Source organism: Eleutherodactylus coqui, chromosome 1, assembly GCF_035609145.1.
Source record: "Eleutherodactylus coqui strain aEleCoq1 chromosome 1, aEleCoq1.hap1, whole genome shotgun sequence".
NCBI lineage: Eukaryota > Metazoa > Chordata > Amphibia > Anura > Eleutherodactylidae > Eleutherodactylus > Eleutherodactylus coqui.
The window spans coordinates 399,528,114-399,542,346 of NC_089837.1; the positions used below are offsets into that span (position 1 = coordinate 399,528,114).

Below are 14,233 nucleotides of genomic sequence, written 5' to 3' on the forward strand. Positions count from 1 at the left end.
GCTATTCCTCATTCTCATAGACTGGAGATCCCAGGTAATTATTATTGGGAATTATAAAGGGTATTCCTATCTTATACCATAATGATAGTAGGAGTTCTGACTTTTGGGACTTCTGATACCAGAAATGAACTTGCAACACAGCTCTATTCAAGGAAATCGTGCCGTTTTGCAGTGCATTGTACAGCAGGTGGTCGATTAAACAGTGAAGATTGCATCTTTGCTCCGTGTGATTTCGCTGTGTCTTTTTGCGGCAATACCACGATTTTGTAGCACTATAAAGTTGCATCACATGCGAGGACTTTCGGGGGCTTGAAATATAAGTCCAACCCTAAAAATAAGCTGTAGCTTAAGAAAAAAATAAGTATACATCACCTGTCCCGCGCGGTCCGGGGCGCCGCTGCAGCTTCTTCTCAGTCCCCTGCATGGTTTATCTTCATCATCCTCTAGCCAGGGAAGCGCTGGCTGTGATTAGCTTACACTTAGCCAATGACAGCCAGCACTTGATGAATGACTGTGATTGGTTCAGTCACAGCCATTCATCGACCACTGGTTGTGATAGGCTAAGCATCAGCCAATCACAGCCAGCGCTTCCAGGAGGCAGGATTTTTCAATCTCCGTCCAGAAGATGATAAAAAGAAACAGTGCCGGGACCCGGGGAGAAGTTGCTGCGGTGTCGGAGAGCGCCTATAAGGTGATGTTTGTGTTTTTTTAAATTTTTTCTACAGCTAGGGCTTAGATTAGGCTTTGGCAGTAGAATTTCCTACTGTCAAAGTTGCATCGCACCGCACTTTGTCGCCCAGCCGTATCTAAAATTATGGTTGGGATTTAATCCTCCTGCTTCTGCAATCAATCAGAGACAGGACGGGTTGTCAGCTGTTAGTCACAGCTGATAACCCTGAGGAGAAGGCAGGAAGGGTTTTTAACCCCTGGAAAATACCGTTCAGGCAGCTTGTTTGTAGGCCGTGCTGCCGAAAAACTGTGAGGGGGGTTCCATTGTGTGACTCGGTAAGCCCCTTGCATCAGGGGCTGCAGCGGGGGATGCTGTATGGTTTCCAGTGCCCTTCCAGGACCTACAGCCTTGGCAGCTAGGCAGCCAATCAGATACAGGGGGTGTCACCCCCTGTCAATCTTGACTCCACCAGCACTTGCTGGTGGCGTCAAGATACACTAATAGGACATAGTAGGTGTCATCCATGTCAGGGAAAGTGAGAGGGACAGATTTTCCAACTAAACATGCAGCAATCACAGGTGGTCCAGCTGCCCACCAGACCGCTCTGCTTCATCTACATGTGCCATGGAGAATTTCAAAGTGCAATACACCGGTATGCTTTTAGCCACATTCAAAACAAAAACCGTGTTGGAAAGACAACTCCTACATTTGGAAGACTGGAGAGCATCCCATTGGGCCTCTTTAAACCATTTAAAGAAAGCACTTTAAAATAACATAACATATTTAAAACCAACAGTGAAAATACTGTGAGGACTCAGTAAATTAAGGTTTCAAAAATTATAGAGATTGTGAATAATTTGAATTTGAAAGTACGTATATTCATTATACGGAATAAGTCATGCTTTTTCAAATAAATAGAGTATTATTCAGCAGCTTGAAATATATACAGTTGCTATGGCAGCAATAAGAAACTAGAAGATGGCTTACTTTAATATATTTGTTATCCTAGTTCTTGGCAGTTCAAATCGGAAATAAATACGAAAAGCACGAATCATTATCAAAGGACGAGGAATCCGCAACATTCCCCATGGAGACATCTGATCAACAACTTCTGCAATTTCAAATACCTTGATTGTGAACAGACAAAACAAAGTTAAATGACACATAAAATGCATGATTAAAATGTAAGGATACAATCAACGTGGGCATTATTACTATTTAAAGGGGCACTCAATGGGGGAATTATTACTATGTAAGGGGATACTCAAGTGGGATATTTATAAAGGGAGCAAACACAGGTGAAATGATTACCTTAAAAAGGCATATAAGAGATATCTAGGGGCAAAAAAGTACACTATTTCTAGGAGGCACACATGAAGCATTATTACTTTCAAGAAAACACCTATTATTACTATCGATTGATACCTAGAGTGTCATTCCCATGTGGGAGCAAAAAGGGGGCACTATTACTGAGTATTAAGCATCACATTGTGTAGGGTACAAGGAAGAGCTTTATTACTGCTTAGGGTACAAAAGTGACACTTTTAGACTACGTCACATATGCACTTAGGTTTTCGTTTTTCTGCTCCGTTATGAACAGGAAAACAGATTCCCTTGGTTGAATGGTTCCGTTTTGACTGTTATGGCAGAACTGAATTACACCAAACAGACCCTTTTGTCTGTAATGGGGTCTGTTTAGCTCCTATCAACATGTCTGACATTTAACATTGGATCTTCTCCGATGGCTCCAAACCGCACCCCCAACACAGATGTGAACAGAGCCTAATGGTGCAGATAGGGCAGTATCAGGCACAGGATTGGACATACCATTTCCCCACGAAAATCCGCCCTACCCCTAATTTCCAGGGGGGGGGGCTTAAAATATACCCCCCGAAAATAAGCCCTGGCTACACTAAGTTAAAAAAAAGCAATAATCACCTAGCTGTTGGCGTCTGTGTCCCTCGCGCTGGTCCCCACACTGCTGCAGTTCTCAGCGCTGACAGGATTCTCTTCTGATGATGGGGCTTTAAATACTCGGTAAAAGAGTGCTGTGATTGGATCGAGGTCCAGTCAATCAAAGCCGGCGCTCGATCATTCACAGCCAATCAGTAAATGACATCACTGAATGACTGTGATTGGTTCATCGAGCACGGCTCTGATTGGTTGGCGCTCGATCCAATCACAGTGCTTACCGGAGGGGGGGGTATTCAAAGTCTCATCGCCAGAAGAAAATCCTGCCAGCGCTGAGAACTGTAGCAGCATTGTGACCAGTGCGAAGGACACAGACGCTAACGCCAAGTGATTATTGCTTTTTTTACCTTATTGCTTATACTCACCTAGCCGTCGGCATCTGTGTTCCTTGCACTGGTCCCTATGCTGCTGCAGGCTACAGTTCTGACAGGATTGTCTTCTCCTGGTAACTGGGCTTTGAACACCCCACCCCCTTTAAGTGCTGTGATTCGATCGAGCGCCAGACAATCAGAGCCAGCGCTAGATGAACCAATCACAGTGATTACCGGAGGCGGGGTATTCAAAGCTCCACTACCAGGGGAAGAGAGTCCTGTCAGCGCTGAGGACTGTAGCAGCATGGAGACTAGCGCGAGAGACACAGATTCAGTCACTATGTAGCGATCATTGTGTGGCCGTATTATGTGGGCCCTGTATAGTGGTATTAGTAATATTATTCTTTCTGTAATGGTTCTTATTCATTAGTGGTATGGTAATATTAGCCATTACAAAGCAGTAGCTGTAATGGTGTGGTGGTATTATCTGGGCCTTGTATAGTGGTCTTTCTACGGAGCATTTTGTTCAGTATTGTATGTAGATTATTTAATTACTGTACAGTGGTAATATTTGGTACGAGTATAGCGATGACAATGTTATATGATAGCTGGAATAATTATATTTTTGGGAGGGGGCACAACATATGCCTTGAGGCTTGTGCCAATCATGCTTTAAGACCTTAGTAATGCCCCTGGTAGGGACTCCATGTGCCATGATACAGATTTCCCGCATGTGGCTCTATCTGTGCCTGAGGCTTATATATGATGGAGAAACCACAGAAGTGATACAGTGATACTATTTTGCTATATATGATGTCCTAAAAAAACAATTATTTACCAAACATAACGTGGATCCCTTAATATTAGTTAACTTGCTAAATTCCGCACATGCCAAAATGATTTTTTTTAGAATTACCTGTAGAACCAAGGATACCCACAGACAAAACACCATAAAGCCATCAAAAACACACCAGCGGTCCTTGACATAGGATGTGTCTCCCTGAAAAAGTAAAGTTCAAAATTAATAAATTAGTAGAGAGATCATTTACAAAAAAATAACTCTTTAATTTGATATACACCATACAAGTAAATAGTACATATAAAAAGTTATTAGATGTTCTTTGTATGGCATTTAACAAAGTTTTGCTATTCTCATGTTATCTATCGGACATTTATCTAGTCTGCTACATGACAGGATTCTTTCTGTTCTGAAATCAGGACCTAAACATTATTTTAAAATGAAAAAACTGTGACAATATACTTATGGCGTCATTTATCAAATAAGTCAAAGTAAGTAATGCGTATATTCACCCAATTATAAAAAGTAGTTTAAAAAACATAGTGTTACGTCCGCGCAGCGCCCTAAAGCACCATGCCTCAGCACAGACGCAAGAAAGTGTCCTATAAAACCCGCAAATACACTCACAGTAATTGCAAGGACAAATTACACCACTGTAGGCAAAGATAGAAAGAAACCTGTCTCTTAGTAATCAGGGGAAGTGGAGGCACTCCTGCTTAAAAGCGGGATAGGCGCCCCAATAAGGACAGCCCCACCGTCTTCATCTCGGACCTGGCTATGCCTGATTAGGAACCTGGAAATGTGCACTAAACACAGGACACATAACTGTTCATACCTATACACAGGACAGGACAGTTCATACATCACATTTCTGTCCACCTGCACAGACCCAATGAACACATCACTGTTCACACCCACACACCAGGTAATGCATACCACACAGAACAGTAACCTCATTCATAATTCACATGCATACATCTAGTAAACAATAGCTAGTCCAAATGTCCCTCACACCTAGGGGAAAGAGAGTCAGCCACTGTGCTGACATAAAGGAAACAGTGTCAGAAATCGCCCATCTAACCATATGTGACATCAGACGTCTGAAGGCCACACCTGTAAAAGGGGAAGGGAGAGGGGGTCCGCATAAAATGTAGATAGGGACAACAGGTGTCCAGACCATCCTCAGGGAAGGTGAGAGAAATGCTTCAGACTAACAAGCATAACACCCAGCTCTGAGTGGCAACAACACAGAACGAGTAAAAAGACCGACATCCTCTAATTAGAGGGGCTCGTATTTATGTGCAGCTGACCAGAGGGTTTGGCTGGCTGCAGAAACTCAATTATCCCACACCTGTGAAGGTGTGCTCCTGGAACCTCATAGAACAGGTCCCAGCAACACAACCTAATACATGGTTAATTAGATAATAAACACAATAGAAAATCGAGAGCATACCTCTTCAATGAAATGAACATAATTTATTATCCATCCACAGATATACTCTTGATGATTATGAATAAAAAAGCCTATCCAGACATTAACTACAACCTTTTGGTCAACATACTGTAAGACTTTTCAGAAGTCGTGTGTGTTTTATGGTCAGTAGGAATATAGAGCAGATGGCAAATGGACATCATCTGAGAGGATGGAGATTATTTTATAAAAATGCAAAAATATACCCTCTTAGAGCTTTTTAAGCCTCTAACTTGCCAAAATGTTTTATAGAAAACCCCTTTTTCAGAAAGATTAGCATACAAAAATGGATTTGTAACTGATAACTACTAAAGAAACAATAAAAAAATGCAATAATTTGATATTTCTATTGATTTGGCTAATACTGCATGTATAATTACTGCAACACGCTTAAAGTTAATCTTTCCAGTCATAGAAGAACTGTTTCTAAAGAAGCCTGTCTTCCTGTGATGTGGGAACACTGCTTCACTTCTTTGGTACCAGCTGTCTGAAAATAAAACTTCTAAATGTTTTGGTCATCATTACCCATGTAAGGTGTCTGCTCGCCTGAAGTTGTTCTGTGACAAGCTCTTAAAGAAGATGGGTTGGATATATTCCAGTGAGCATCTAGCATAGATATATTTATAAACTAAAGGTTTTAGAGTTATCGCCTTAGGTTTGCATTGTGTATTTTACATCTCTATGCATTTTAACATGTAAATCATCTACAAAGAGAGTGAAGCGTCTCCCCAAACTATCAGCTCTGTTGCAAGTTTGGCTCATACATTACAAGTGACAGCTTGAGGCAGTCACCATGTAAGTACAAATAATCACTTCTGCAGACTTTAAATATGCTGTTTTATGCTTTCAAACACTTCTCTGGTATAGTCTGAAATGTGCCACTTGCAAATTCTATTTTCCATGAGCATCTGAAATCAACCTACATACACATTCCAGGAGATTATTCTAGTTATCAACTATGATTTGCTTAACCCCTAAATAACACATGTCTAAAAATGGCCTTAATGACCAGACCATTTTTAGCCATTTACATGATCTTTAAGTATATTTTAATTTTATACTGTTTAATCACTGTAGTTTGGGCATATTTTCTTATAGCATATTGGGATTTTTTTTATCATTCTTTACACAAAGTATGAGGTTTGTTTGTTTTTTTATAATTATTGGGTTTTTACAGTGTGAAAAAAAAGTGGAAAGAATGGATTTTTCATGTCGGTCTTGATAATTTTATTAAGTTACAAAGATGAACCTTAAACCCTTAGTGACCAAGAATGTAAAGGTTCTGCACTAGAGATGATCTTTAGACAAGAGCGGGCAGATACTCGACTGAGGCACTACTCGCTCGAGTAGTTAGCATTAGCGAGTATGCTCGCTCATCTCTATTCTGCACATCTCCAATAAGTAAATCTGACATGACATACTATACAAATTTTTATCAGTTATATATTTTTATTCTGTTACTTTATTTTGGGAGTATATTTAAAAAGCTTAAATTTGAAACTATTTTAAATTGCTCAAAAATGTAACAATTTGATACAATTTTCTTTGAAACACATTTTGTTATCTTGCACCAAACTAAATTTGCTGACTTATAGGTATCAAAATTGTAGAATACCCCGCCCCAGAAATCTCTCTCCCTCACCCCCCCCTGCTCCCCTCCGCTCTCCCCCGCTGCACCCCCGAGCACGCTTTGATGAAAAGGCAGTTACTTGAGAAGAGCGATGCTCGCTCGAGTAACTGACCTTACTGAGAGTGCTCGCTCATCTCTAATGATGATACATATAGCGAGCTTTCTGAACTCTTCACGGTTCTTCCTCAGGCATAATGGAACAGATCTACACAAGTATTTAATAAATACACAGGATCTCATTGGAGGCACGAACATGTTAAACTAAAATTGCATTAGATAAATACCAGATCCCATCAGAGGAGTAATCAATGTCCTCAATTTATTCTGGCAAACATAACCTGAATTTTTTGGAGACAAATTAAAAATTATCATAAAAATGCATAAACCACATGACTTCTACCAAAACCGGGGTGACATGGGCCGCACTTGTTGCCCAGTAAGAGTGGGCTGATATTTTTTGACCAAACCCATATAAAATGTAATACCCATTTTTTTTTTAAAGAACATTTGTAGTGGTCCACATTCTTGAATAGATGAATGTGGGCTTCTTACACTGTATTATCTGTATATAGTTCGTGAGTGATCAAGTCCTGGTATTAACTGTCCAAGAAATGCATTGAAAAAATTCATAGAATGCACTGCCTGAATAATAAATTCACTCAATAGCCTCTCCTAAAAGAATTCCTCCTCACTTGGAAATGCCGCTCTTCTTGGTATTCCTAAAAGTTAAACAAATGTCATAATCGGGACATTTCAAAACTGGAACTATAGAAGCTTGGTTGTAATGGACAGTAAAAATGGGCATTAAAAGCAAGTTATCTTTCCTTGCGAGAAACCCAACATCTTTTTTAGGAATGTTTCAAGTGGCAGTAGCAGGAACAATGTGAAAAGGTGATGCTCTGAAAGTCTTTCGACATTTCCATATTTGAAAGAATGATCTAGGTGTGTTGGACTCAAATAGGAGATGCTCAATTACTTGCACGCAGAATTAAATAAAAGTGAATTTTCCTTTGTTTGGTTTTTTTTTTCTAAGGGCATATGCACCATTAAAAATGGGAATTTGAAAATTACTTTTGAAAAACGTCTGGTATGCATGATGTTCCAAAGTGGCCCATCAGGTTTGCTGATATTTTACATAGACTGTTGTATGTAGAATAATGTTTTCCACAGAATATGGAATAATATTTTTTAGAATTTCAAGGCAATGCATTTGGCAACTCTAAACAACCAAACCATTCAGTTGTGCTATTGTTGTATAAATAATCATTTTAATGCTCCATTCCATTTCCATAACCTTCTTTGGTCATACTCTAACAATTTTAGGATTGCAAACATAATTGTAGAAGAAATTTTCACTAAAAATTCTAACTGAATATCTATTACTAACACTCACATTAGGAAAAATCTTAGATTTACAGAGTTTCTCTTTTCTGCTCAAACCTCACAAAGACCGTGTTAGTGAAATTTAGATAATTGGAAGCTAATTTTTGCAACTTCATTAATTATTTCCTATTGCCTATATAGCACAAACATATTCTGTACCTATATAGACAGATTTTAATCACTCACATTAGTTCCTCCCCAAAGGAATTCAGAAACTAATTTTCCTATCTCAGACACAACACACAAACGCACACTAGGAACAATATTATAAAATCAGAGTTAACCTATACTAATTTTACCTGATGTCATGTATAAGAACTAGGTTGGCAGAAAAACAGCTGAATGGTTGGCCATTATCTCTAATGAAGGAATAGGATTCAGAACAGTGCTCCGCAATTATGGAACAGAAAGTCTTTTGTAAAAGGTTGTATAGCCCAAGAATGATAGAACATAAAATAGGGGACTTACCCAACAATTAGCTCTAATGATAACATCGTGAAGATGTACACATTTTGGAAGTTAAAGGGAACCTCTCACAATCATCTCACCCCTAAAACTAAAATCATTGGCTTGCAAGGAATGGAAAAGCAATCACTTCTAATGACCTCTTTTCCTAATGAGCCCATTTACCTCTGTAATTAGGTTCCAAAGTTATCTTATGCTGTATGCAAATGAGCAGAGAAAAGTAATTTGACCAAGAAGAGTCACGGTGATTCATAAGCTTCCAAGCTAAGTAAACACCCCTTTTCTATTGATAGACAGATTGTTGCATTCCCAGTTATACCGGAAATCCTGTCTATCCAGAGAAAAATGTGAAATTGTTAGCTTGGCAGCTCATGAATCAGCCTGACTCTTTTTGGCTAGTTGACCCTTCTCTGCAAATTTTCACATGGAACAGGAGGACTTTGGAACCTAATTGCGGAAGTATGTGGACTCATTAAGAAAATAGAAAACATTAGAAATTATTGGTTTTTGATCCAATGTCAGCCAGTGAAATCAGTATTAGGGGTGAGATGGTGGTTAGAGGTACCAATGAGCGATTAGTGGAATAATTAGTTTACCTTGGTATCATGCCGATTTCACAAAAATCATTGTGAATTGGGATGGTCGATTCCAACCCCCATTAAAGTCAATAGAAGTAAAATTCAGGGCAAAAATTCTACCAGGTAAATAGAACAGCCAAGCACGGACCTTCTCCAAAAATAAAACTGTCAGAAAGGAAGAGCTACAACTGTTTCTTGTTCTTTAGAAATTTTTGGTTTTGGGGGCAGGAAGAGGAAACATGGCAGTAGCAGGAAAAGGAGAACAGTAGCAGTTCCACTACCATCAGCAGCAACGGCACCTTGAGAGTAGAGTGTGCTCCTTGTGGAAACATAAGAGCTGTAAGCTCCGCATTTCCATATTGACCTATTTTAAAATTTGGAGCGAAGTAAGAGGAGGAAACATAGTGGAAGCAGGAGGAGAGCAGCAACTCCACCACAGTCAGCAGCAGCAACAGCACCTTGAGGGCACAGTGTGGTCTTTGATATAAAACTATGCTCAGTCATATGTGAGCAGAAATTGCCAGAGTGCTATTTAATCAATGGAATTTGCCATGGGGGTGCAAAAGTCAGGTGAAATCCCCACCTGGTTCATTTTTATTAATATCAGGTTAACCACATGGTCTGTGGACAGGTGGATGTGTCTCTCAGTTATAACACCCACAGTTTTGCTGAACGGCATTTATGATAGCACACTGGCAGAGGAGCAGGCAATCACCCCTAAAGCACTAAAGCATGTTGTGCAAGCTCTTGCCACTTGTCCAGCTTAGACACCCAGAAGTCAAAGGAGCCAACACCACATCCATGCGGGAGCTGATATACTTTTCAATCATCAATCATAAGTGCTGCCTCTGACTGTCAACCCCACACTGTGCTTTTGCTACATGCTGTGATGGACTGAAAAAACTATGTCGCACATCTGTTAAAGTTCCCTGCCACCTGTGGTGGTGCTGCTGCTCTGCCTTGGGCTGCAAAGCTGTGATCCATTGTGGATGCACCCTGGTAGCCATTGGGAAATGCTACACTCAGGCTGCTTAACATTCTGTCCTGATAGTGATGCATTTTGCGGTCTTTCACCACTGCCGAAATGAGATTTGTTATTTTGGCCAGATAATGAGCCAAGGATGGTGGCCACCCACTAATAATGGCCCACATTCCTTGGGGTCAGGCCTAAGAGTATCCTGCGGTTGGTCCTGCCATCCATGTAGAATAGCTGCGGTTAGTAATGGATGAAAGGATGTAGTGTAGTCCCCTCCTCTGCCTGTAGACATATTATCCCCCTCTTCTTCCTCCTCCTCTATACGTCTTCCATTGGTAGAGTAACGTGTAAGAGATGACCCCCCCCCTTTTTGTCCAAAGCCATCCTCCCTGCGGTGTTGAGAATGGCAGACTAGCCAGACAGTTGGAAGATTAGTATTCCTTCCTCCTCCTGTGACAACACATCATTGCCTGTGGGAACACATAATACAGGGCCTCAGGGACCGACAACATGGATGGTCTTACTGATTAGTGTGTCATCGTGACTGGCCATTTTCGTTGCTTCTTTAAAGCAGGCTAAAACGGCACACACGTATTTGCTCTCTGTTACCCACTCCTGGCTCTGAGACCTGCAGCCCGATTGTCAATTCCAGGGGAAAAGCCTGAAGTAGGCGTGCTACTATCCCTACACAAAATTGCCTCTCTGTGCTCAGAGGCTACTGCATGAACAAGAAGGGAGATGGAGGAAGAGGCAGCAGAAGAGGGAGCAGGATGAGGATGATTCTTTGTCCTCTGTACACACAAGCAGCAATATATCCTTTGTAGATATAGACCACGTATTATATAAGCATATAATCGTGATGCAGCTTCTCTGTGATGAGCTCAATGCCTATATTATATATGGCTGGGTCATGTGAAGCAAGCATCCAATAAAAATGTTGCCCATATGCATGATTAAGGACACATTTGGTGACATCAGCAAGGTGCCCTGGCTACTGACTGATGCACGCTGACCTTTACAGCAGGCATCTTGGGAAATTCAATTTTCCCGTGATTTGGGACAATTTTATTGCCTGCCTAATCAAGAAGAGCAACCCTTGTTCTAAACTGGCTTTAAGCTCTCTTGAAAGTCAAGACTTCAGAGAAGGGGGAAACATTTTAATGGCATTTGAAGATTACATTATCAAATTAAATAAAGGTCTTGTTTCCTCTGATGGTTCATATGTATTTTTTCCCCCAGAAGAGTAGAGGTTGTTCTAGCCAAAAAAAGGGGGCCAAATACTTATTAACACCCATATTTTTGGGATGGGATGTCCAACATTCTCATATAGGCATGATAGCCCAGTGTCAACATACTTTTGGCCATGTAGTGTAATGTTGAACACTTTTGTACTCTTGCAAAAGGGATGGAAGCACAGACTAACTTGGCAATATCTATAAATTATTTACAAGACCAGTAGTTTTAGTCGGTTTTAAACAAAAAAAAAAGCAAATGAAGCATATGATAGACATGAATTATGCCGATTTCTATGAACAGTATGTTAATGGCAATCATTTTTCGCTTTATAAGATGATAAGACGCACCTAGGTTTTAGAGGACAATAGGAATAAAATATTTTGAACTCACCCAGACCAGGCAGTGAGGGAGGTATTACAGAAGGAATAAAGAGCAGTAGTACCTCCTCGGAACGAAGTATATACCACTAGGTCAACTTGCCATTCAGGATCCAGGGACAGATGAGTGTAAATGTAATGGTAATCTTATTACTTGTAGCCCAGCTTTCCAGGTGCCCTGAATAGTGATCTAAGTGGTATAAATGCTTGCATAACTCTGCAGCTGGGATTCAGGATCCTGGAAGAGCTGAGTGACAATGTAATGATGATTTCATTAGTTGTCACCCAACTTTTCAGGAACCCTGCATGGAATGTCTCATTACGGTGAGGTATTGTGTGTACATTTGTACAGAACTAGGCATTAATCAGCTGTACCTATGGATGGCTCTCCTCCCCTTCTATGGAGTCGGCAGCTGTGTGATAAGAAGGGTAGGAGAGCCAGCCATCCATACAGCTGATTAGTGGAGATGTGGAGAAGCAGCTGTTCCCTCCAGCACTCACTAATTAGCAGTTCGCACAGGCAGCTGATAGGGACATGAGATCCTTATCACACAGCAGGGGAGGAGAGCCACCCATAAGAACAGCTGATTACTGAGCACTGGAGGAAACTGCTGCTGCTCCCCTGCCTCAGTAGTCAGTTGTTAGCACGGGCTTCCCCTTCTTTGTATGCGGTCCTGGTCAGCAGCTGTCAGTCAGTTTTGGCACATTCACTTTACACTGCACTGACTTTTCCCCCTTATTTGGGATGGGATGCATCTTATAAAGCGAAATATACGGTAGATATTTTTTGATAATGCTGTTGAGATGCAGTCTTTGATTTATGTAAATAATCATTGTAATAAAGTGGGTCTCCATTGCTGTATTTACATATAAAATTACAAGAACTGTATTACTGGGTAAAAAACATATTTTAATGCTTAAAATTGAATCTGTCCAGCCCAAGCCAGGGGAACTCTTCCTCCTGCACCCTAGCGACATCCCCTTGTATTCCTGCAAGCGCTCTGTGGTGAGACATTTGCTCAAAGACATAACTCACAGAAAAAGAGGCCAGATACAAGATATGTGCTACAGGAAATGCTCAATCGCCATTTGACCTGATAGCATGCCTCTTTTTCTGTGAGTTATGTCTTTGAGCATTTTTTTAACATCTGTGATTTTATGTAGTTAATTGTAAGATAGCGTAGGTTCTGGCGTACGCGCAGTGGCCTTGCCGTTGGCACGCCAGTTTACGTGTTTTGGGCCTAAAATACTAACACCCGCATTTATCAGTGTGTGTGTTTTATATGCATGCGGTTTGCTATAGATGCCGGAGGAGCCCAGGCTGGCTTGCCTGTATGGCACACTTTTTTAATGCAGGGCAATCCATTGTTGACAGTCACCCCACCCCCACCCTGGGTTGACTTGAGTGGCTGCTCAATCAACCTGCACCTGAACATTTTTGCTCCTCTCTATAGCAATCTGGCTTGCTGCATGCTATCAGGTCAAATGGTGATTGAGTATTTCCTGTAGTACATATTTTGTATCTGACCTCTTTTTCTGTGAGTTAAGTGGTGAGATATTTGGTTGATGCAGGAAGGGCCTGTGCTCTGAAACTTTGGCGAAAAACTTCACCACCCTCCATTTCAATGTGGTTTCATCTGATTCGTGAAACCATGGAGATGGAGGACCTTACAGCTTCAATTAAAGGCACACAGGATAGGTTCCCAAAAACGTGGCGTTACTGGATTGAGTTTTAAAACTCAGAGGAATATAAGAATCTGTATGGACATTGAGCCCTTATGATTCCCTGTCCCGAGCACCAATGGGGCTAAACCCCTCACTCTTATACCCTTCCCCCCTCCTCCTCCAACAGAGTTTAAAGGGTGTTCGTCTTTAGTTTGTTCTTCCTTTCCTTCTCTCCTTTCTTCCCTACGTGTCTCCCCCCACCCCCCTTTGCCCTACTCCTTCCTCGTAGCCCACCCCTACGTACCAGGGGTCCTGCAGGCGAGCAGCCAATTTGCCTTTCTAAGGGAATAATTAGGTCTAACATTAATTAATTTTCTTTACTGGTTTTAACTTTTTCTCTTTTTCTACAACGAGATGACTTATAACCTGTCCCAGCTCCCAGCTGGTTTCAAGGACCAGCTTATGAAAACATGTAAACATGAACCTTGTTGCTGCATTTGGACAATGTTAAAGACAAACATAAAGAATTTGAAAAAAATTGAATCTGTCAATACTGCCATATTTGAGGGCATCCTCAAATAGTTCCAGAGACGTTGATCTATATAATGCGCCTGATTGTATTAAATTAATTCATCTTCTGTTAACTTTTATCAAACTGTCTAGCAAGGAATCTCACCATATATTATACACAAATGCAAAAA

The 14,233-nt window shown here is 40.9% G+C and overlaps 1 protein-coding gene across 2 annotated transcripts in view; it reads right to left on the reverse strand.

The window, feature by feature from the left end:
• NALCN (sodium leak channel, non-selective) overlaps window positions 1-14,233 on the reverse strand; it is a 421,791-nt gene that overhangs the window by 389,504 nt on the left and 18,054 nt on the right. For both annotated transcript variants that reach the window (XM_066593014.1, XM_066593005.1), the window contains exons 3-4: window positions 3,869-3,952; window positions 1,658-1,797 (exon numbers count right to left, since the gene is read on the reverse strand). In XM_066593014.1, the coding sequence (XP_066449111.1) occupies window positions 1,658-1,797; window positions 3,869-3,952 (224 nt within the window). The remainder of the gene's footprint in view (window positions 1-1,657; window positions 1,798-3,868; window positions 3,953-14,233) is intronic.